Raw genomic sequence first — 24,441 nt, forward strand, 5'->3', positions numbered from 1 at the left:
AGTTAGAAAAATGTACGCATAGAGTTAACATTCTGGTGCAATTTAGTTAACTGATTTGAAAGGTAGAGCATTTTCTGTTATTTGTTTGCTTCGTCAAAGAGACAGATGTCACATTTTTGTTTTTTAAATATTTTGTCACAGGGGGTGAGTGTGACATGTGATGGAGATTTCCTCAGACAGCCACTCTGCTGTTTGTACAGGCAGGCATAAGCCGCAGCCACGCGTGCTACCATTTCAGTCGCTCCTTGCTGACTACCGAGGATCTTTTTGTCGACAGGAGCGTCTTTCGTGCGTGCAAAAGAGGAAAATACTGTCGACAAGACATTCAAGCTAAATCTGAAACTGTTAACTAACCTGTGATTGAAATTGTACAGAGTATTTCCCTGTCTGTTTTAAGGGTTGGTGACATGCACGTTAGAGTTGCTTTGGGCAGGACTGATTATAGTATTCATTGATCCTTTCATCCTGTAAACCCAAGACGGGGCAGCTCGAGCCTATCCTACTAAGCAAGCAAGTCATGGGTGCAGGAAAGAACAGACCCTGGACAGGGTGCTAGCCCATCACAAGATAAACACACACACACACACACACACACATCAGGGGATGATTTAGCCACACCAGTCATCTAACCTGCATGTCTTTGGACTGTGAATGGCAAACCTTTGCTATCCCACATACAAACTCCATGCAGAGAGCACTCGGGATATGACCCCAAGACCCCTTACTATGAGATAGCAATGCTATCACTGTGTCACCATGCACCTAATACACTGATTAACACATTTATATTAACTCTAGCCTTAACAATCAATGAAAACAATACCCCTGATTTGAGATTATTTTAGTAACATAGTGCATCTGTTGGGGGGGGAGCTGTGGGACCCCCTTAAACTTCGCTAAATGTCAGTAATACTTCAGGTTCACATTCACTGAAGTCTCGTTTTCTCTGTTCTCCTATCGTTTGAAAGTAAACACATCACTCAGGAAAATGGCCAAATTGACAGGGCGATTATATCATGAATATTCCAAATGGGTGTTTTTCAAGCTATGCATGGTGTGAGATAAAAGGCAAGAACCACAATGAAGAGTTGAGGCTCAGGATAGTAAAACCCTGTAAAAAAAGAAGTCCACACAGATAGGCAGAAATGCATAGTAACATCTTCTTCAGATGTGAGTTTTCCATGTGTGAGGTTCTGTTTATGGTGGCCCCAGTGTAAGGAGCGGGTCCAAGAAGGCAGAAGCAGCAATGATGTCTGAGCTGTTTGTGCTGTGAATTTGAGGCTGAAAAGAAAGGAGAGGAATTTGGTGGCAGCGCTGACCCTAGACCAGGGGTGCAATTACTAGTTAATCTTCTTCTTCTTTTGGCTGCTCCTGTTAGGGGTTGCCACAGCGGATCATCTTCTTCTAAATCTTTCTGTCCTCTGCATCTTGTTCTATCACACCCATCACCTGCATGATCTCTCTCACCACATCCATAAACCTTCGCTTAGGCCTTCCTCTTCTCCTCTTGCCTGGCAGCTCTATCCTTAGAACCCTTCTGCCAATACACTCGGCATCTCTCCTCTGCACATGTCCAAACCAACACAATCTCAACTCTCTGACTTTGTCTCCCAACCGTCCAACCTGAGCTGACCCTCTAATGTCCTCATTTCTAATCCTATCCATCCTCATCACACCCAATGCAAATCTTAGCATCTTTAACTCTGTCACCTCCAGCTCTGTCTCCTGCTTTCTGGTCAGTGCCACCGTCTCCAACCCATAGAACACAGCTGGTCTCACAGCCGTCCTGTAGACCTTCCCGTTCACTCTTGCTGATACCCATCTGTCACAAATCACTCCTGACACTCTTCTCCACCCATTCCACCCTGCCTGCACTCTCTTCTTCGCCTCTCTTCCACAATCCCCATTACTCTGTACTGTTGATCCCAACTATTTAAACTCATCCACCTTCGCCAACTCTACTCCTTGCATCCTCACCATTCCACTGACCTCCCTCTCATTCACACACATGTATTCTGTCTTGTTCCTACTGATCTTCATTCCTCTCTTCTCATATTTCCACCTCTACAGGGTCTCCTCAACCTGCTCCCTACTCTCCCTACAGATCACAATGTCATCAGTAAACATCACAGTCCACGGGGACTCCTGTCTAATCTCATCTGTCAACCTGTCCATCACCATTGCAAATAAGAAAGGGCTCAGAGCCGATCCCTGATGTAATCCCACCTCCACCTTGAATGCATCTGTAACTCCTAGAATTACTAGTTAATAAGCCCTGAAATGGTCTCGAAATCGCACATGTATGACATGGTTAGCTGAAAGCATATGCATGCACATGTTCTTTTAAGTTAATTTGAGATTTATAAAGGAACTTGGTGTTGGACCTGCTGTATGTACGGTTTTAAAAATCTGATTCTCTTTTATTTGTGCATTTTCTATTTTTGCCTTTCTAGCGTAAGAAGCAAAAGTTTAACATGGAGTCCAAGCAAGATTTTTTTCTACATAAGGACCCAGGTCTTTTCCTTCACAGTGAATCCTGTAATCATTTGAACGCTTCTTAATAGCATTGTTGGTTGACTGTCTGTCCTTGTTCAATGAATCTGCAATGGTCTATCCCCTTTTGATCAAAAAAAAACGTGATTTTTACCCACATGCAAGATATTGCACTGCCGTTCTGGGAATTAAATTGTCACACCTTCTGTATTATGTAATGTATATATTTATATTAAGAGGATGATATAGTACCACACACTAATACAGAGCAGACCAAAATATTTACAGAGAGAAGAATTATTAAATGACTAAACACTAGACACTCCAGTTGAGCTCTTTTCCATCGACTGATTACCTGACTCCAAGCTCAGTGAGTCTAAAAGCAGCTTTAAACCCTATCCTGGGGTCATTTCCGGCCAAGTCCTAGAATTGCTCGTAGAATTGGGGAAGTACTAATATTGCAAATGAGACCCCACCAGAGTTCTCTTTAGGGGCACCTGCTGAGGCTGTCAGTTCCTTTATGAGGACTTTGTCTCCAAGACAGCCCCTTTGCTGTCCCACCACTTAGAAAGGTAATCCAGTATGTACCTTCTCGGTCTGGGACCATCTGGTCCCATATGTTGGTCTGGAAGTCTTTAGCCCTTCACCCACCCTCGATGGCCTTGCTGTTTCTCTATAAGGAGTCATATCTTTGTCATATGTAGGCTGCATTTGTGGGTACCCCTGTCTTTCTACCTTCTAGGACATCCCATGCATAAGCAGTGGCATTCTGCTGTCAGGTATGGTGTCAGTCTTTCTGCACTTGCAATATGAAAGTCACTGTGTCTGCCAGGGCATGTTTCTTTCTTCTTCCTGGGGCATGGCAGGGCACTGCCCCTTCTTTGTACCAGTCTTCCCTGTCTGTATATTCCCAGTTAACCAGTCCACCACTACAATATTTATGTGTGTGTAAGTGATTGTAATATAACTTGATCTTCAACTTGCTTCAGCTCTCAAATAAGCACTAGTTATTGTTACAATGGTACCCTTTGCCGAGGCTTCATATTAATTAAATATCATGTCTTGATACATTTTCATTGTATTTAAAATAAAGTGGCTCAAGGTCTGTCTGGGTTTCACAGGTACTAAATTTGTTCCTGGCTTTGCTGCTGAGCTCATTTAGCGCAGACAACTTGGCTGCCACAGATGATGACAGTGAGATGAACAATCTGCAGATTGCCGTGGGAAGGATTCAGAGGGGCATTGACTTTGTTAAGTCATCGTTTCGGGACTTCTTTCAGAATATATGCCTCAGAAGGAAAAAGGTCCTGGATGAAATCAAACCTCTTGATGACCTACAGAACAAAAAAGACAGCTGCATCTCTAACCATACCACCGTCGAGCTCACCAAAGAGCCTGACGTAATATTTAAAGATGGCAATGGGACAACAAGCGGAATAGGAAGCAGCGTGGGAAAGTTCATGATCGATGAAAGCGATTACATGTCTTTCATACATAACCCGAGCCTGACTGTTACGGTACCAATTGCCGTTGGTGAGTCTGACTTTGAGAACCTCAACACAGAGGACTTCAGCAGCGAGTCAGACCTAGAAGGCAGCAAAGAGGTAAGAAATCATTTTCTTTGTTTCTAAAATGCTAGAGTACTGCAGCTGTGCTTCAGCAGTGATGATGATGAGACTTAATAAAAAAGAATGTGTGTGAACTGAATACTCTCAGAGCTCAGTTGTCAACTTTCAGGTTATTGCTCTCACCTCAATTCTCTGTACTTTGCTGGCTGGGAACAAACCTGTCGTCTTTAATATGCAAGCGTATGAAACTTTGCTAGTAGCAAAAGTGAGATTTATCAGGAGAACCAAGAATCGGTATAAAACAAGAGCTGCTAGCCAAGATGTGTTTACTCTGCCGCAGCCTCGAGTAAGAAATGTATCCATGAGGTCATAACAAACCATAATTGGCTGTGTTCAGATGACTGAGCAGGGCAGAGAGTAAATGGAGGGAAAAAAAAGAGAAGCAAATCTGACTGTAGTTTATTGCTAAATTCAGCATTCTTGCCCCTGGGTCAAATAAGTTTGTAATTTTATGAGGGGGCACACTTTATGAAATGCTTGTGTTATATGTTGCATTTTTATTTTCTAATTTCTGTACAGTGTAAATCGGTAACCCTGTGGTTAACTCTGCTGCCTTACAGCTCTGGAGGTCTGGGTCTGATTCCTTGTCCGGTCACTCTTTGTGTCACTCTTGGTGTGGAGTGTAAGCATTCTTGAGATTATAACCGCAGTTTTAATGTTATGTTGGACTCTCACAGCATTACTGCTCCGTTAGAAAAAGGATGAAGGGAGTTGTTCTTTGTACAAGTTGACCCTTCTCTTTTGGCAGCCCTCAAGTGGGCTTTGGATTTAGAATTCAGTAGTGTCAGGTATTTTAAACTCTGGTGTGCTGCTTTGGACAATGAAATTATTCCAAGCATACAGGAATCCAGTTTCTGGATTCCGGCAGATCAAAATTACAAAGAGAATTTTCAGTGATACAATTTATGATAACATTTCATGAATCTGTGTTCTTCATTATAAGGTCACAAGGAACTGGAGCCAGTTTGGGTAACAGCACACAAGTCCATCGCAGCTCACTCACACTCACGTTCACATTCACATCCACATTCATTCTCCCCTGGGAGTTCATCTTGATGTTGATGATAGTATTATCAGTTTTAGACCAGTTGCAGAAGACTAAGATTCAATCTAATTCCTGTCGTGAATTAGTCTAAGGCAGTGGGTCTCAAACTTTTTCAAACTAGGGCCACAGTTCTAGTTGTCATCACGCTGCATGGGCCACACAAAAAGAAATCAACATGTTTCATGAGAATGCTAGGCTTACAAGTAAAACAGAATGTGTGAGTTTACCTTGTACTGACATCTATAGGATGTTAAAAGAGTCCTTAGGACAGTCCTGGAGAGCTGCGGTGGCTGCAGGTTTTCATTCTAACCCTTTTCTCAATTACTGATCTGTTTTTGCTGCTAATTATCTTCTTTTGAATTCATTTTATTTGGCTTGCTCTTGAAGACTCAGACCCCTCAATTGTTTTTTTTTCCTTAATTAGCAGCCAAACAATACTGAGATACAAAATGAGCCAAAACAACTGGTGTCCATCATACAATATCTGAAAATAAAGAAAGGTGAAGGTCTCAGGAATTCTGATCTGCTCTTAAAAAAGAGAAAATCCACAATTTCGGAAATGTCTGCTATTGCACAACGAGAGCAGCGACAAGGCATGGAATTAAAGAACGAGTTTAATTAATGACAAGACTCGGCGCCTAATTAAACAACTTGTTGGAGGGAAATTGGTTGGAATTGGAGGCCCTGACTTAGTTGGTCTTCTGTTGGCTCTCACTTCACATTTCACTTCTGTTTGGTTTAAGGAAAGAAATGAAGCAATTCAGAGAAACAAAGAAATTCAGGGAAACATTTCTTAAAAATCAAGTCAATTAAAATTAATTCAAAAGAAGTTAATTAGCAGCAAAAACAGATCACTAATTAAGAAAAGGGTTCAAATGAAAACCTGTAGCCACCGCAGCTCTCCAGGACCCCTGCCTTAGGACGAAAAAAAGAAAAGAGACTAAATTAATTTGTGCTATTGTGCTATCAGCATTTGTTGAAAATTAAATGGGCTGATAACATAACTAATGAAGAAGTTCTCCTAAGAGTAGGTGAAAGGCACAGTTTATGGAAAACTATTATTCAAAGACCAGTGCAACTTGTGGGACAACTACTGAGACAGAAAGGGCTCCTGAAATTGATAATGGAAGGACAGGTGTAGGGAAGAAAGGCAGAAGACCACCACGTTGTGCAATATCTTTAGTAAATAATGAAAGATGTAGATGCAGGATCTACCAAGAAATTAAAAGGAAGGCGAAAGAACGAGAGGAGTGGAGAGTTGCTACAAACTGATGTCCGGTTTAAACACTAAAGAAGAGAATAAGTAGACAACGTCAATAGTTGTTTGATATTTTTTGAAATCAAATCTTTATTACAAACACCAATGAATAATGTAAATGTAGAACACATTTTCCAGTTAATAAGAACAACGCCAATCCCCAACTCTATTAGCGTAATTAGGCATTAACATGCTTTCTGCAATTTACTTGAACAGCTTTCTAAATAAAATTATTCCTAAATAAATATTTATATTAGTAAGGATTGCATGCGATCTAAAGGAGATTAGTTCTTTAGTCCACAGACAAATGAGTGAAGGCGCAATTAAATTGTGATTGCATATTAATGTGACACTTGGCCAAAAAAATGTGATTTAATTTGGCACATTGCAGAGAAACCGCACCACTTTTAATAAGGGTTGTCTGTACCAGTCTCAGAAAATGTGAGGATGAACAAAAGACTGAAGTGCTGTCTGTGTACTGCTAACAATGTTGTGCACAGCTCACTTCATCTTTTAATTTTCTGACTAATTTAGAATGCACTACCTCTTCCTCTTGATTGGCATCATCCTTCCTCTTTTGTAGGGCCTACTTCATAACTGTCTTCCATTTACATTGTGACCAAAACAGATGAACATCCAATTAGAAGCACTCATGAGGCATCATAAAATGTTCTAAACTCATGTGGCCAACACACAAACATTACGACAGGATTATAAGCCTTTACGTATAATGCGGGGTTAAACATGTGCGGAGGAATGACCAATGCAAATGATTTGATTGCTTGTCTGGTCCGCATGTTCAAGTGAGGCAGTCCACAGGTTGAGAGCTCCTGCTTTGAGAACGTGGAATGTGGAAAAAACAAGACTGATCATAACCTTAATGTTATGCTGCTCAAGATTTCCCAAACATGTAAGTCCTAGACTGTTCAGAAATTGCTCAGTAGTGGGGGAAATCCCATCAAAAAACCCTGGCTAGTAACACAGAGGACTATGTAGAATCTTTACACAATAAAAGATTTATTCTTAACGGAAATGCTGCGAAATAGCATGAAGCTCCATAGAATAAGAGAAATTGCCTGAAAAGGCAGTCCAAGGCTAACAAAGTCCCAATTTGGAATCCAAGGAGAAGTCAAGAAACAGAGCATAAAACTTGTGGAAATGTCTGAGGACAGGGTGGGCTGGTCGCTCTGGCTCAGTGTGTTACTACCTCCACACTTACTAGGATAAAACAGAGTGGAAGTAAAACTCATTTAGTATTGACATTTTTTTTCTATGAAAATAACTAATCTACACAAAATCAAGGAACTCACCACACCATGAATGCATTCAGATGCACTGCCAGGAACTGTGGGAAATCCTCACATTTATAGGGCTAAGGGCAGTGCCTGGCAGTGATGGGCAGGTAGTCCAGAACATTACAAAAGATATATAGATACATTGAAACTAAGTAAATCAAAAATATTAACACTAAAATGGAGATTAAACAAGAATTTGGACCCCAGCTAGGGGAGGAACCCTGGCTGAAACGTAACACTTAACCCCAAATTAAGCCAACACAACCTAGAATTAATGCATATTTACTATTAAAAAATATATTGTGATTAAAAACAAAAGTAGCAGGGAAACAATTATAAATTAACAAATCCATAAACTTTGAGAGAAGAAAATACATTTTGATAAACACTTATATCAAATGGTAGACTAAAAAAAAAAAAAACTAAATCTGAAAGAAGAGCTAAGAAAGAACTAGAAAAGAGATGAAGAAATAGAGAAATTAAACATAAACACTCTTAATATTACGTAATGAAAAACACAAGACAAGCGTAAAGGTAAACACCATATAATTGAAAATAAATGCGTTGAAAAGGGTAAAAAGACATCTTTATACATACGAGTCTGAAAGCGACTACTCCAAAATGGCGACACTTCAGTTAAGTATGGTCCAGACAGGAAGAGGAGGGTCCAGTGGGACAGATATGGGAAGTGTTACATCAGAGGTGGTACGGCTGTCAATCATCCAGGCTGTAGAGGGAGGAAGAGAATAGGCATTAGTAAACAGCGCCATCTTGTGGATCAGCAAGGAATTACCGCCACCAGAGCCATTAAGGCGTGTGTGACAACTATTAATAATGGCAAAGGAAAACCAACACTAAAAGAAGAATTCTCAAAACTGGACAACCCCAACTACTAGGACTCTACAGCAACAGAAGCTGTAATCTGAAACAATATTTCTCAAAACATAAGTGCAAAACAAAACCCCAAAGCTAAATAACCTAAGCAGAAACTAAATACTTGATCCTATATTTAAAACTACCCGACCAAAGAAAGAAAGAAAATCCCAAACTCCAAAAATGAAATCTCAGTCTAGAAGGGGCACAAGGCAATGCTCAGGTTCTTTTCTGTGTATTCAATCCTGAACTCTAGGTGACTGTGGTGGGGAATTAGAAACCTCAGCAGAACATTGTAATTGTAGGGCATGCTCCTTAGTCTCTGGATGAAATAATCTAGAAATTGAAGCCTGAAATCAATTAACAGTAATGGAGATTAAAGAAACTCTAATTACAGAGTAGAAAGAAGAGAAACCAAATCAGGATAAAAAGGTTGACAAATGAGCGGATCCCAGGCTAGACGTCGTATTAAATTTGCATTTTCTTTCAGTGTCAGTCTTGATTTTTCTCAGTATTCTGCAGTTTTTCTCCCAACTTCCCAAACAAAAAAATGGCTGACAGTAATTTAAACACAGAAAAATAATGTAGTATTGATACAACCCGAAGCCTTTAGCTAGCAGCATTGGAGTAGCTTCAGCTTCATGGAGACTTTGCACAGTGACTGTCCCCATGCCTTTAGGATCCTTGAGTCAAGCACAGTGTCAAATATTATTTTATGTGTAGAGAAATAATTTGGACCTTTCAAATATCAGGGATATCAGACATAACCGAAGCCTTCATTTAACAAACTAGCTTGTTTAAAATGGTAGAGCTGTGTGGATTCAAGGTTCATTCTAATAGCATTGGGTATAATCAAGCTTACATGGGGAGCTGCTGCAGGGCACACGTTCCTGTGTCCACTGGCCAAAAAATCAAATAAAGCTAACATGCACAACTTTGGAGGAAAAGTGCAAACTCCACACAGATAGTGACTAAGCCAGGTTTTGAATTCAAGATTTCAGAGCTGTGAATCAACATTTATTTAAACCTTTTTCCAAATTGTAGGGTACAAATGAGGAAATTCTGCAATGGACTGGTGCCCTGTGTAGGGTTTGTTCCTGGCTTGTGCCCAGTGCTAGCTGGAATAGGCTCCAGCAAACGACACTGGTCTAGATTAAGTGGATAAAAACGTGACATGACATATGAGGAACTTTTAGAAAGATGCTTCCTTAAACTCCTTGATAAGCACAAACACCTGAAATGTATAACCAGAAATACATAGAAGACCAGAGGCAGTACAAGTAGGAATGCTTAGGGGTCTTAAAAATACTTAAATTAAAAAATAATCAAATAAGAAACTTGACAAACTAGAGGAGACCAATCAGTCCATCAAGCCCATTTGTTTAGCTAACAGCTAAGCTGTCCCAATATCTCATCCAGATTCTTCTGGCTCCTCAAAAGAAACCTGGTTGTGCATATCGCAGAAACTGCAACCTCCTGAGCTGCAGGAAATCTTTATTTCCTGTGCATCTAGAAAGAAGGTTTTTTTTTTTATTTTGATCGCAGGTGGTGGATGATGGGAAGCAGGTTATAGTTATAACAATAAAGAGACACACATGCAGTATCAAATACAACCAAAAAATAGAAGCGCGTCAACAAACATGTAAGGCAAAGCAGTACTAGACAAGTGGGCTGGAATGGACACACAGACTAAATAGGATGACCAAATGTGGCAGGCCCACTGGTGTCAGTGTGTTGCCAACTACAAGTATTAAAGACAAATGAGACACCTAAACTTGTAACAAGGAAGGCTGTGAGCTAGATAGATATGTGAAAGGCACTATATGATTGATAGATAGATAGAAGGCACTATAACATTGATAGATATGTGAAAGGCACTATATAATAGATAGATAGAAGGCACTATATCATTGATAGATATGTTAAAGGCACTATATAATAGATATGTGAAAGGCACTATATGATTGATAGATAGATAGAAGGCACTATATCATTGATAGATATGTTAAAGGCACTATATGATTGATAGACAGATAGAAGGCACTATACCTGTATACTAGATAGATAGAAGTCACTATATGACAGGTGTAAAGGACACAATATAATAGAAAGAAAGAAAGAGGAAACCTCACTGTCACATGAAAGAAAGAAAGAGAAAGAAAAAAAGAAAGAGCTTCACTCCAGAAGGGGCACAAGGCAATGCTTTTTTGGCTGTTCAAACCTCAAGTCCAGGTGGCCAAGGTGAGGAATTAGAGACCTCAGCAGAACACAGTAATTGTAGGCCATGCTCCTTAGTGTCTGGATGAAATAATCTAGAAATTGGAGCCTGAAATCAATTGACAGTAATGGAAGAAATCCTAATTACAGAGCAGAAAACGGAAAAAAAAACAAAACAGGATAAAAAGGTTAACTAATAGGAAGAGCCCAGGCTAAATTGTGAAAATGCCAGACACCATACAGTATTACATTTGCATTTGTTTTCAGTTTTTTCTTTCCCTGCATATAGACTGCCTGGATATAAGACCGAGTGAGCCTACATAGTGGATGTTATAAAGTTGCTGTCTCACAAGACACAAACATCTTGCTGAAATACACACAAAACACACACTGTATTAAATGATGTGGAGCAAAAAGTTGCAGGACGCAAAAATAATAGTATGCCAATAGTAACAGAAACTCTTGCTATAATCGATCACAGTTTGTTTCCATATTCAAGCAAGAACAGATAATCAAACTAGTCAGTGTCACTCATAATAGGAAAGTCTCAAAACATTACTTTAGCTTCTTACTTTAGAGCTCGTAAAACAATAGAAATATAATGAAGAAAAACTCAAATAAGAGGGCAGCTCAGTGATGTAATGGGTGACACTGCTGCCTTATGGGATTTAGACCTCAGCTGGGGTACATTAATGCGAGTAGAGTTTGCATGTTCTGCGTATGTTGGCATGAGATTGCTTTCTCCAAGTATTACAAACTAGAAGTGAGTACAAAAGCATATAATTCCCAAAGCATGTAATTTTTAAAATTGCCGACTGGGGATCACTGCCAAACCCCATTTAGATATTAGTGCAAAAGCAGAATTTTTGTAAAATAAATGATTTATTTTACAAAAAGCTCTGTAACACAAGAAACTCCATGGAGCACAAAAGGAATAAAAGAAATAGTCTGAAAAGACAAAACAATCTAAGGCAGAAAAGCTCAAATCATAAATCTAAAGTGAAGCCAAAACAACAGAACACCGTTTCAAAAATCCAGGAATCACAAAAAAACAAGCACAAGAACTCCCTGATCCTTAGCACCTTCAATCTGAACTACCAGGAACTGTGGGAAACCCTCACCTGAATGGGGCTGAGGCCAGTCCCTGGTGGCGATGGGCAAATGGTCCCACCAACACAACAGTGATGCATAAACCAAGTCAAATAAAAAAAAAATAGGAAATTATCCATAAATATTATTCATACAAGCAAAAGAATGAAAACTGAACAAAGAAAACATCAATAATCTGAAATCCTGTCTCAAACATAACACCAAGGACTCTGGTTTCTTGCCACATTCTACACCCCTTCAGAATGGTGTCAATATGCGCATGTGACGTACAGTAATATCAATGCACTTCAGTCCGGGGCCGAGTCTAACATTGTGTGCAACGTTTCCAGGACAAGCTCCAGCTCCTTGTTATGCTGTAATGCAGTAAGCAGGTTTGGTAAATGGATGGCTCAGTAACTAAATTTCATCCAATTAAATGTGATCTATTCACAAAGGTTTAAACTCGTTTGATAATGTTTGTTGTATTTTCTCTTAAATTAAGATCATAATATGTAATCTCATTTACTATGAGACTATGCCTTTCATTTTTGATTATTTGTGAAGTCGTGAGTTGCCCAAGTTAGAACTGAATATATAATGATGTACCTGATATAATGGAGATAATAGTGACCCCAGTGGTTCCTTTCTCTGGGTTCTGTGTAGCACAGCCATATGGGATCATTTAAAATGCCTTAATTTCATAATTATAGGAGAATCAGTCAATCATGACCCTGGAGTTCTAAGTGTACAGCCATAAAAGGCATAAACATGGATGTCTGTCCACATTTATATTCAGGATATGAACTCAGTGTTCTGTGTTGAGCAGGATGTCTGGCATGAAGTGGATGAACTATTTTATCTTATACTAAAAGTAATACGATGAGTGAAAATGTTCAACCAGTTTCGTGAGGGAAGCCCTCTCTGCATGATGATGCTAAAAACAAAACAAATTGTCGATAACATATTATGCTGTTGATCTTGTTTTTAGTGTTTCTCCAGTCATATAAATAATGTTTTGAATGTATTATATGAAAATGCTAATTATTATTCTCAGATACAGTAAGATTAATCGTATTGTGTATATAAATTATGTGATGCATTTTGGGTTGTATTCCAAGATTTTTTGGTGGCAGCTGGCACAGGCTGTACACAAATACAGAAGAAGCAAAATGCAGAAGATGGTATTCTGGGTACTTGAAAATAGCAAGTGTTTTGTAGTCTGGATGGACTTTTTAATGCTTGCTGTGCAGCTTTAAGAGGGTGATGGTTCAAGACAAACAAAGGTACTTCTTCTTGGTTAGTGTGGAATTCATATATAATGTGCTTTGCGTTTCTAAGTTTGTTCAGTATGAATATGTTGATTGCTCCTAGCTTAACCTATCTGGTTATTATTACAGCTGGTATCGAGAAGCACCCCAAGTTGTCATTGAGAAGACATTTGTAAGACCAATTTGCTATATATAACACTAACATAAAGACTGCCAATGCCAGATGCGAGAAAAAAAATGTAACGGATTGCTTACTTCCTTTCTCTATGCCTGATCATGTTATAATTCCCTCTTTTGTTTGATAGCTATGCAGCTGAGCTGCTGCTGGAAACCCAGACTTTTTTTTATTTTATTTTATTTTCAGCATTAGCTTGTTCGCAAACATGACATAAATAATGAATGAGCAATTCCACCCTTTTTCACTAATAAAAGAAAAACATGACTTTTCAATTACATTTTTTGTTGTTCTTTTGAATCTTGATTGTTCAGTATATCTCGTGCCAGTTTGAGCTTGGCATTTTCGACTGAGGCAAGGAAATGGATTTTGCATTTGTATGTCAAAATGCATTTGAAGACTGGCTCATGGCCTAATCCTCGCCACATCATTTTATTTCAAATGCTTTTGGAAATGGAATGATGAAAGCAGATTAATTTGTTCTGTTTTACAATCGGTACTTCTTCTGATTAATGCAGTATGGTCAACATACAGCTCAGGTTTAATGCAAAGAGTATAAATTTACACAAATGGTGTTGGGTGTTTTAAATCAGTAATTAAAAAATAGTGTAGTGTTTTAAAGTAGTTACCTGAAGATCATTCAAGATAAGGAAATAATGATTTTGAATTTAATTTAGTTTAACATTGCAAAAAACAAATATGTGTATATGTTACGGCCAAATCCTGAAATCAGCCAAAGCAGGAGGTGTCCGGCCAAATCGGGAAATGGCCAATGTCGCTGTAAAATGACCAGCCAATGTCTGATCTTTTCCTTGATTTCAGGATTTGGCCAGCCAGTTTGCAAAATGACATGGGGCTATCGGCCAAAACCAGAAGAAAAAAGGCATGAGCAGCGATTTGTTGCGCACTTAGTAGTACAATTACATCGAGTGTAGCCTTGGCCGCCAGTCAGTGATTGGGAAGACATGACGGTTCGTAGTGATTTTTCTTCTGTGCCTACTGACTCCAGCGTGAGCAGTTTCTCGGGCAGAATGGAAAACTCATTTCTGAATCTGCATCTGAATTTTTAAGCATCTTCGCACCTTGAGCGGACAGTCTTACATCAGCACATCGAATTTTAGCCAGGGATTTCTCGCCACTTTGCAAAATGGCCGGCCAAAGTAGCATATACTCTGGTCATTTCTAATAATTTGGACTTTGGCCACACCTCTCGGACAAAATGCAAAATGGCTGGCCAATTCGGGAACTGGCCGAACTTCGGGTTTTGGCTGTAACGTATATATATATAAATACAGTATATATATATATATATTATAATTTTAAAAAATATATGCAGGGTGTCCATAATGTCTGTGTGCAATTTAAAATAGTTGTAGCTTTGTAAATATATGTGATAGAACAAATCTGTAAAAAGGATTAGAAAGAAGAAACACTTATATTTTTTACTGTTCTTGTTAATTTTCAACATGTCCACCATCATTACTAATACAAAGGGTAATAGGATTCTTTAGTTCTCGGAAAACATTTTCAAGCTGATTTTCAGTAATACCAGCAATCACATCAGTTATCCTCGCTTGTCTTCTGAAGATGGAGGTTTGGTTGAATAAACATTAGTTTTCACATTTCCCAATAAAAAGAAATCAAATGGAGTCAAATCTGGCGAATGTGGAGGCCAAGAAAATGGTCCACCTCTTCTAATCCACCTGTTAGGGAATTTCTCATGTAGAAACTGTCTAACATGCAGAGCAAAGTGACAAGGAGCACCATCTTGTTGAAAGTTAAACACTGTATTCTCTATCAGTCCTAACTGTTTAAGTTGAGGAATAAAGTAATTTTGCAGCATTTCTAAATAGCTATCACCATTAACAACACGCCTTTCAAAAAAGAATGGCCCTATGACTCGATTTTTTCCTAAAGCATACCACACATGAACATGAAAGAGATTCTCCCAAAGTTAAACAGACTCGTGGATTTTCAGTTCCCCAAATACGGCAAAAATAGATACATCAAGCTTTCTAACCCGTTTTATGAATTCTTTCTATCACATGTACATGCAAAGTTAAAACTGTTTTAAGTTGCACACGGATTTTATGGACACCCTGTGTGTGTGTATGTGTATATATATATATAATAATTTATTTCAGTTTTACTTATACAGTGGTTTAATTCTTTTCTCAAAAATAAACCCTCTCATATATGTTAGTGCACAGACTTACATAACATTTATTAATAATTTTCTGAATAATAAAATTTAAACAATAACAGGCAAATGTAATTAAAAACAAAAGAAGCACAAATAATAACAAACTTCAGAACATCTTGGTTTTAACAGCAGCAGGGAAACAATAAAAAACATGCAGTGTTAGAATCGCTAACAGGACCGGACTTTTATATTAAAAGTAAAACTGCGCCTGAAAGGGTTTGCTTCACTTGCCTAATCCTGGATCCTCCTGAATTCTTATTTAATATATTTGCTGCAGCAAATACCAGTAGTTGTTGTGGCTTTCAAGATACCTTTAGGACTATGTATATTTACAACTAAACACTAAAGAGCAAAACCCATCATGGCACAAAAAAAATACATCGCCAAGCACAAAACGTTTGGAAATGTCTTAGGATAGGCTGGCCTTGTCTCTCCAGTTCAGCGTGCCACCTCTTCATCTCTTACTAGGAAAAAGCAGAGTGGAAGTGAAATCATTTAGTATTGACATTTTTTTCCTATGAAAATAACTAATCTACTTGTCACCATCAACAGATAAGTTAAAGTATCTTTTCAATGCTATGTCACATATTGTGTTATCCATTAAATTCAACACAAATATAGTTAAAGGCAGACATGAGCTTCTTATTTAATACATTTTTGCTGCAAATATCAGTAGTTGATGCAGCTTTTAAGATAGCTCCAGGAAACATGATTGAAATAATACTGGAGTGTAGTCAGAATGTGATGATGACACTGAAGTGACCACCCATACTGGAGGGTAGGAGTGATGGCTCTCTGGCTAAAGGATTTGGGCTGGTAACTCGAAGGCTGACACAAGTGACAGAAGGCATGATACTCCACCGGGCCATTGAGCAAGGCCCTTAACCTGCAATTGCTCCAGGGGCGCTGCATAAATAGCTGACCTTGCATTCTGACCCCAATAAAACTGTCTGGAGAGTAAGTTAGGGTATGCAAAAGATGGCAAATTTCTAATGCAAGGATTAAAAATAACTACATTTCCATTTCTCCCCACCCCTCAAGCTGATAAAGGGTAGCATATGCAGTCATACAGTAATATGACCCGTGATAGGATACCACAAATTACCTAAGGTTTTATCTCAGTTCTGTTTCTGGACTGATAAAGCACAACAAACTGCAAGTTTAAATATCATCAATTAATAGCACTCTACAGGACTGGAAATCTCTATAAACCACTAACATCAGATAGATAGATATTCTCGTTTTGCCTTTAATGTACTATATGTTATTTAATACGCCCAGTGGGCTGGTGTGCACCTGTACGCAGAACTGGCACTTCTTTCAATTTCAACATAACGTACTTGAGAATCTTCATAAATCCTTATTTGAATGTAGATGTATCCTGGGGCCTGAAGCTTCACTGAAGGGGGAGTGTTGACATATTCCAGTTTTTAAAGCTTTATGAGGGCCCCCCAGCCTTTTAAAATTGTAGAAACAGTACCCCCAGTAGTTTGCTTCCACTTCAAGCACTGAATATCTCTAGAAGCCAGTATACAAATGGAAATATTTGAAATGGTGCAACTGCAATGAAATAGCAGTGGTGCTACATTCTGTAAAAGAGATGCTGTTCACAGTGTACAATACAGAGTAAAATGTTATGTGACATAAAGCGGAAATTATCTTTCCAAATTCTCGAAAATACATTGCACACAATGGTACAAGCAAAGGCAGAATGCTGCTCTGGCACTTCAGATCAGCAGACGATAGAAGTTACTCTCAGGTGTATTTCAGCATTTGTGTTTTAAAGAAAAATCTGCCACATCTCATGCAAGTCTCTATCCATTTTGATGGGATTTGTCTGAGAGACACAATCATAGGTAATCACTGACCGAAGGCCCACAAGTCCTTTATTTCCACCATGACTACTTGGGCAGTGAAATACTGAGGGGGGCCAATGGTTAATACAGAACACCTGATCATACAGCAAAAGTAGATTCAGTTGATTTTTGTGTGACACTGTACTAGGTAGATTGGCAAAAAGCACAAGTGCTTAAATTTCAAAAAAGCACACACCATACATTAATAATAACTCTTAAACATGTAAGAAAATGTATTGATGTGGATGGACCTATCATTCCAGAACAAAACTGATATTTCCATTTTCTATAATCACGGTGCTCTGAGAAGAACCAGGTTCTTCTTTGTACATGCGTGGGACTCCCACATTAAATAAAAAAAAATTACATACATAGAAAATAATAATAAAATAGTAGTAATAATGGTTAATGATATGTATATTTCTCTTGGGAATACAATAACATTTGAATCTGTTAACTGCCTCAAGGGCCACCGAGGCTCACAGGATCATCCTTTTCTTGGCTATGTCGGCTGTGCAGCTCATATATGTGGGGGCACCAAAATCTTTTAAGTGCTTAGGGCCTCTAAAAGTCTTAATCCAGCCCTGCATGGTCAACAAGCCAAACAATAGTTTTGTTCACCATGAATATCCAAGACAAACATGACAAATTTTAAGATTTTGTGTGTCACTTACTAGAATAGAAATAAAGAAATAATAATGACGAATACCAACCACCTAAAAAAAGCCAAGGTCCTTTGAAACCCTCCTTATTATACTTTAGTCCTCTGTATATCATATTTAGGTATTATTAGAGAACTACAGAAATGGAGATGGACAGTAAGCCAAAATAAAGAAAGTTATTGTGAGCTTCAAACATTTTTCAGTAAATGGAGTGCAATGGAAGTCTATAACAAAGTTGATGAACAAATTTTCTCCAGTTTATTGGGATGTGAAATGCATACAAAAAGGTCAAAAGGCAAATATTCAACTAACTGCAGATCTCCTACAATAATATGAGTCAGCTATCATTAGAAGCTACATTTGCATTGCATGTAAAAACAATTATATATGAGCAAAGGCCATTCAAATTCCATCTTCACATGCACCCTTCAGTTATGAAGAAACATTAAGGGACAATATAAACACAAGAGAAAATGAAAAGTGAGTAAATCTTGCAAGGCAGGGCTGACAGAATAGACACTGCCCTGGGTGGAAGACTAAATGTCCCTTACAATACATCAGAATGCCCTCTAATTGTGTCCCCGTGCTTTTGTAGCGCACTTTCGTTATGTATGGCTCATTAGGTAAGAAAACCAATAACGCTCCTTGGTGCTGAAGTGCCTTGTCCTCGGCTTACTTGCATTACATCGAGTTCAAAGGCCGCCTGTTTTCAGTGAGAAATAATTGTCTTCTGTTAACCTCACTAATGCATGTAAGGATGTTTAAAGCAGCAATTAAGACTCTCCACTGCTTTCTTCTTTCAGGAATATGCTGGGTCACTCTTGTATGGCCACTTCCTAATTGGAGGTCTTTAAACCCAAGATTTTTTATTTTGCTCTTCTCACCTTCTTTCTGTAATTAATTGCAATCTCATACACCCATGCCATTCTCAGTGGGCTGCAGCATGCAGGTTTTATGGCTTTTGTGTAATCTTATTTATTGCGTAGAATTTGATATGATATTATGGAATAATACAAAACCTAAACTCTTACCAACTACTGCTGTGTATTCTGCATTTCCACGTCTATTCTCAAGCACAATACTGACATATTTTTCTGATTGCTTCTTGCCAATTGATTGCACCAAAACAGGCTTCAGAATGACAGCTTGTAGTTTTCAACTTTAAAATACTTTTCATCTTCTTTTTTAAGTGATTCTATTACTCTCTAGAATGGCAAGTCTTATAACTGGATTAATTTGACATACTTTATACTATTCAGGATCTAACCATTACTGTAAATTAGGGATTTTCCCATGAATACATTATCGATAAGAAAGATTTGCTTAAATCCGTCTTGATCACTCTTTTATAATAGTCTTAAAATAAATCCAAAGTTTTATGTCGATTCTATTGTAAAATTTGAAGGTGAAAAATTGTAGTTAGCAAATTCAACTCTGAAATATTAAGAATTTAAAAAATGTTGGATTAGCATGCTAGAGATAAACACTCAATGGTTCAGGGGTCTGACTTGACAAATACTGGGGAAGACCCCCTTTTGTCTCCAGAACAGCCAGAGTTGTTCAAGGCATACATTAAAACAAGGTGCTGGAATCATTTCTTAAAGATTTTGAGTATGTTGACTCATACCTATTACACTTTGTATCAATATTTTCTGGACATGCTTTAAATCTCTCATTTCGCTAAACCCAAAATGGGTTTACTGAGTTTAGATCTTGGTGCTGTGCAGGCCATTGCTGTGAGTCACTGCAAGCAGCTTACGATGGTGCATTTTATTGTGACATGGTGCATCACCCGGCAGAAATGATCACTTTCTATAAAAGTAGACTGTGGACATAAGGGATACACATGCTTAGAAGTAATTACTGGAAAAGATGAGGCTTTCAAATGACTCCCCTTATTTGTATTAAGAAGTCGAATGTGTGCTGAGAAGTTATTCTCCACACCAATACACTACCATTGACACGAGCAAGGATATCCAAATTGTGACCTGTATGTTTTAGCAAAAATAGAGATTAGTCAGACTGGACGGTTGTCCTGTTTTCAGCTGTTCTGTTTGGATGATTACGTATTCACTACACCCTCATCTTCCTCTTCTTACATGGCAGAGACATAGGAACTGGACGGACATACAGACAGACACACAGATGCTTATCCTTATTATTAAAGTGGACAGCAGTTTCCAATCAAACTGAATCTGACTAGCTACATCTGCATGACTGTGCTTGCCCTTTCCGAACCCTAACGCTAACCCTTGAAAGCAACGTGAGCTGTGCATCCATCTGCAGCCATGTAGGCATATTCTAACACACTTAAGCTAATATTTCATTTTGACAAAGCACATTTGACTGTACCTGCGTGATTGGCTATTTGCAGAACCAGACTGTTTGTGTTAAGTGGCCACTGAATGTTTGCTGCGTCACTTGTAATTCTGTGATTCCCAGCTTCTCCACAGTCCGTTGATTTAATGTTAGAACTGATCTTCTCTAAGGATGGCATGAACCAGTTATGTTGAATAGTGCAGTGATGTCACCATTTGCACCAAAAGAGTGTTCCAAAATGTTTCTTTAATGGAAACCGCTAGACCACTCATTTTTCTACTTGAAATGAGGACTGGGATGTGTGAGGTCTTAGGTTAAAGTCAAGGAGGAGAGCGGCCTGCAGTAGGTACTCATTGTAAACCAATAACACCAAGGCCTCTCTAGGCCTCACTACACGGTGGGTCAGTCCTTCATTAAACAGCATGGTGGCTCGTCTGTTCCCATTAAATTACCGCTTAACACACTCAGCTCTTACACCACCCAAACCTCCTTCTCAGAACCTTAGCTTCTGTACCTTTAAACATGAGGAAGTTTACAGGCGGTTGTGACATTTTATGTGGGAAAAGCATTCAATTATGTACAATGGACAGAGTCAAATGGAAGAAGAATGATCCCATTATGTTCGTTTATAACCTTAATTTGTTAGCAAACTGAATACATGTGATACAGTCACCCATTATAAGCCTAGACTTGCACAAGACCGTACATCTTACAAGTGACCCACAGTACTAAATTATCACTTATAATTATTTAATCATTTTCTCAATACAGGTATATAAAAATAAAGATACTGCAAACACACAAAGAAGTTTAATTATCATATATATAGTTTTGAGTATGTATATGTGTATATAACAGTATATACAATTACCTGTACTATCCATCTAAGGCAGATTGAAATCTAAGTAATCGATGTAGATCTCAGCGTTAAAGTTTGCAGTGCACCATTCAATGCGTCCAGTATGTCTCTGTCATATTCCAGTTGGTATGAGATTCGTAAACGCAATGTTAATGTCTGTGATATGCCATCTGTTGGAATGAGGAATGCAATGCATTTTATTACTAAAAATGTTTGTGATGCACCATCTTTTGGAATGACAGAGACATAGCTGGATGGACACACAGACAGACACACAGATTGGAAACTGCTGTCCACCTCAACAAAAATATAATTAACTCAATTCCTCTGACTAGCTACATGTGTATGACTGTTTGCCCTTCCCTAAGCCTAACCCTAGACAGCAACATATACTGTGCATCCATCTGTGGTTGTGTAGGTGTATTCCAACACAGTTAAGCAAAAATTTCACTTTCACAAACCACTTTGACTTGGTGAGACGCAATATGTAGTTGTTTTTCTTTTTATTTATTTTTCGCCTGTTATTTTTGCCATTTTTATTTTTTAGACATTTTGCTTGAACATTGCCACATCTTTCCTGTCCACTACCGTTTTTTTTTTTTTTTTTACCGTTTTTACCAATTGTATCCTAAATGTTGTAAGTCGCCTTGGATAAGTAAATATGTATATATCTTATATATAAACGTCTACGGTGGAGTCAGGGTAAGGGCTCCGCCTCCGAGGAAACAGAAAACTTGCATAGCTGCTAATAACACAAGTGAGGCGAGTGCGTCGGCAAAACGAAACCTCTGAAGAAAGACAAAGTCGCCTAGCTGCTAATGCACAAGCGATGCAAGCATGTTGGCAAAACAAAACCTCCTAGGAGAGAGATGCCCAGAGTAGTTCCATCATCTCCACATTTCAATTTTTTATAGTTTCTAGGACCCCTGGCTTTTTACAGCACAGGCTTACACTGCTTGTCTGTGTGTGTGTATATATACACCTTTCGCAGTTAATTTAAACTGAGCCTTGTTCTTCATCTTCATTTGTTCATAGACTTTACAATTATATGGGGATCTGAAATGTTCATGAATTATTTGAATGTTTGCCTTTTTGTGCCTAACTAGTAGTACTAGGGTGTTGTACCGTGTTAGCCATTATGATGGGGTGAGAAGTCAAGCAAAATGACACCTTTTATTGACTAACTAAAAAGACTGCATTATGCAAGCTTTTGAGGTATCTCAAGCCCCTTCTTCTTGCCTGAAGAAGGGGCCCGAGTTGCCTCGAAAGCTTGCATATTGTAAATAACTAATGTAATATACTTTGCTGTTGCAAAATACAGTTTAAAAGTCTGCATCTCCTTTAATTTGAATCACCAGAGAGATCATTTCCTTTCAGTTCACAAAGCCTGTTAATCAAAATAAGCATATTATATTTATATCTTTTTCTTTTATTTATTTTTTTTTACAATAATACACAAATGCAGGTTAATATCCAGAGATGGGATTTTGGAAAATCCGTACCAGGTATATGCTGGATATCTGCATATACAATCCAAAAGTACAGTTTTCATTTAGAGATGAATGACTGACTAATGTAGGCTGGCAAAAATCGACTGTTCATTAGAGATGTTGAAAGTGCATCTTTGTAATAGGACACTGCATTTGAAATTGTAATATTTTATACGGTCAATCCAATCTGCTTTACATGGCATGCTTACATCATTCCCGAAACTACATTAGTGGGACTTTACAGGAGCCATTACTGCTATACTTTGTGGAAATATTATTAGATTAATGACTAGTAATAATAATAAGAAAAAGTAATGACTGCATCATTACCTTTTAGTGGTACACAATGATATCTTTACTGAGTTTGATTTATTTAAATGGAAACACAGCTCAGTTCATTCACGGTCAGAAATGATAGCACTGTATGCAAGGATATCACCACTTATTTTTTCAATGTATTTGATAAATTTAACGTATTTTTGAATAGTGAATCCACTTCCTGGAATCATTGCAAATTTTGTCCAATTTTGATATTTATTCTGTTTGTAGAAAACAAGAAAAAAAAGTAGATTTGCTCACCTTGTGACTTCAAACTAAGTATACAGTAATGGTTGATGCTGTAAAGCTAATGTGCAACGTTAACCTTTAAAAGACTTGAATGCAGCTTTGGTTCTGCTTCCAAAAACAGCGAATGAAAAAAAAAAAAAAAAGTGTGTTTTCATGTCAACGAAGATGAGAGCAGGTAAAACAGCATGTTTATATGATCAATGCAGATCATTGTTTTGGTTAATATAAATTATTAGGAAATGGGCAGGCTCACCTGCAACGACATGAAAAGACGTACTGGATGCATCTTTCTTTGGCTAAGATCATAGGACTGGAGGAAATGGACAGTGTGACAGCAACACAGGGTACATTTGGGTTAAATGAATTTGTGGCACACGCAACACCTTGCCCAAAATGTTTTGGCACTGGATGTATATGGTTTGGGCTTGACAAATTATGGGCTCAGAGATTTTAAAAATATACACCATTACTTTATCCGCCCATCTGAGGTGAAGCTCTAAAACCCAGTCCTGTGAGCTTACCTATTAGCAAAGACGCCTTGCATTACTTGGTTAACCAAATAGTCAAGCGCAAATGGTTTGAGCAAATTAATTATGCGCGGAATTAAGGCAGATGACTGCAGTGCTAAACAGCAGTAGCCAATCCTTGGTGTATAAACTTGAGTAATATGGGATTGTTCTTGCAGAAACTCGATCAGACCAGTTCCTCTGAAGGGAGCACCGTCGACATCAGATCTCCAGGGGAAGGAGAGCCAGTTGAAATTGAGCCAGAGGAGTCTCTTGATCCAGAAGCTTGCTTCACTGAAGGTGGGTAAGAGACGACCGAAAAAGCACATCAGAAAGCAACAGTGAAAAGGAACTTGACTATGAACCCTAAATCATTTTGATCGTGTGTAGTTTTCACAGTGACAGTGTACATTGTTGAATTATACCATGACAGTGAACATTTCTTTTAAGACATTGTATGGTTCTGTTTCCTGCAGCAGATACTTTGCTGCTCTCACAGAATTTAGACTCTGACCAGTGTAATTTTTGGCCAGGTTGTTTTCTGTGTAGATTCGAAATGGGCTCCCCATGTTAATGTAAGCTGCCTTACATAATCCAAAGAAATGCAATAATGTGAATGAATAACTGTACCAATGACA

At 38.3% G+C, this 24,441-nt stretch overlaps 1 protein-coding gene across 7 annotated transcripts in view; it reads left to right on the forward strand.

Moving 5' to 3' along the window:
- The window catches only part of scn1laa (sodium channel, voltage-gated, type I-like, alpha), a 286,959-nt gene that overhangs the window by 185,062 nt on the left and 77,456 nt on the right, over window positions 1–24,441 (forward strand). For all 7 annotated transcript variants that reach the window (XM_039757524.1, XM_039757526.1, XM_039757520.1 and 4 more), the window contains exons 17-18: window positions 3,615–4,097; window positions 23,983–24,103. In XM_039757524.1, coding sequence (XP_039613458.1) covers window positions 3,615–4,097; window positions 23,983–24,103 — 604 coding nt within the window. The remainder of the gene's footprint in view (window positions 1–3,614; window positions 4,098–23,982; window positions 24,104–24,441) is intronic.

The sequence above is a fragment of the Polypterus senegalus genome, chromosome 6 (genome assembly GCF_016835505.1).
Source record: "Polypterus senegalus isolate Bchr_013 chromosome 6, ASM1683550v1, whole genome shotgun sequence".
Taxonomy (NCBI): domain Eukaryota; kingdom Metazoa; phylum Chordata; class Cladistia; order Polypteriformes; family Polypteridae; genus Polypterus; species Polypterus senegalus.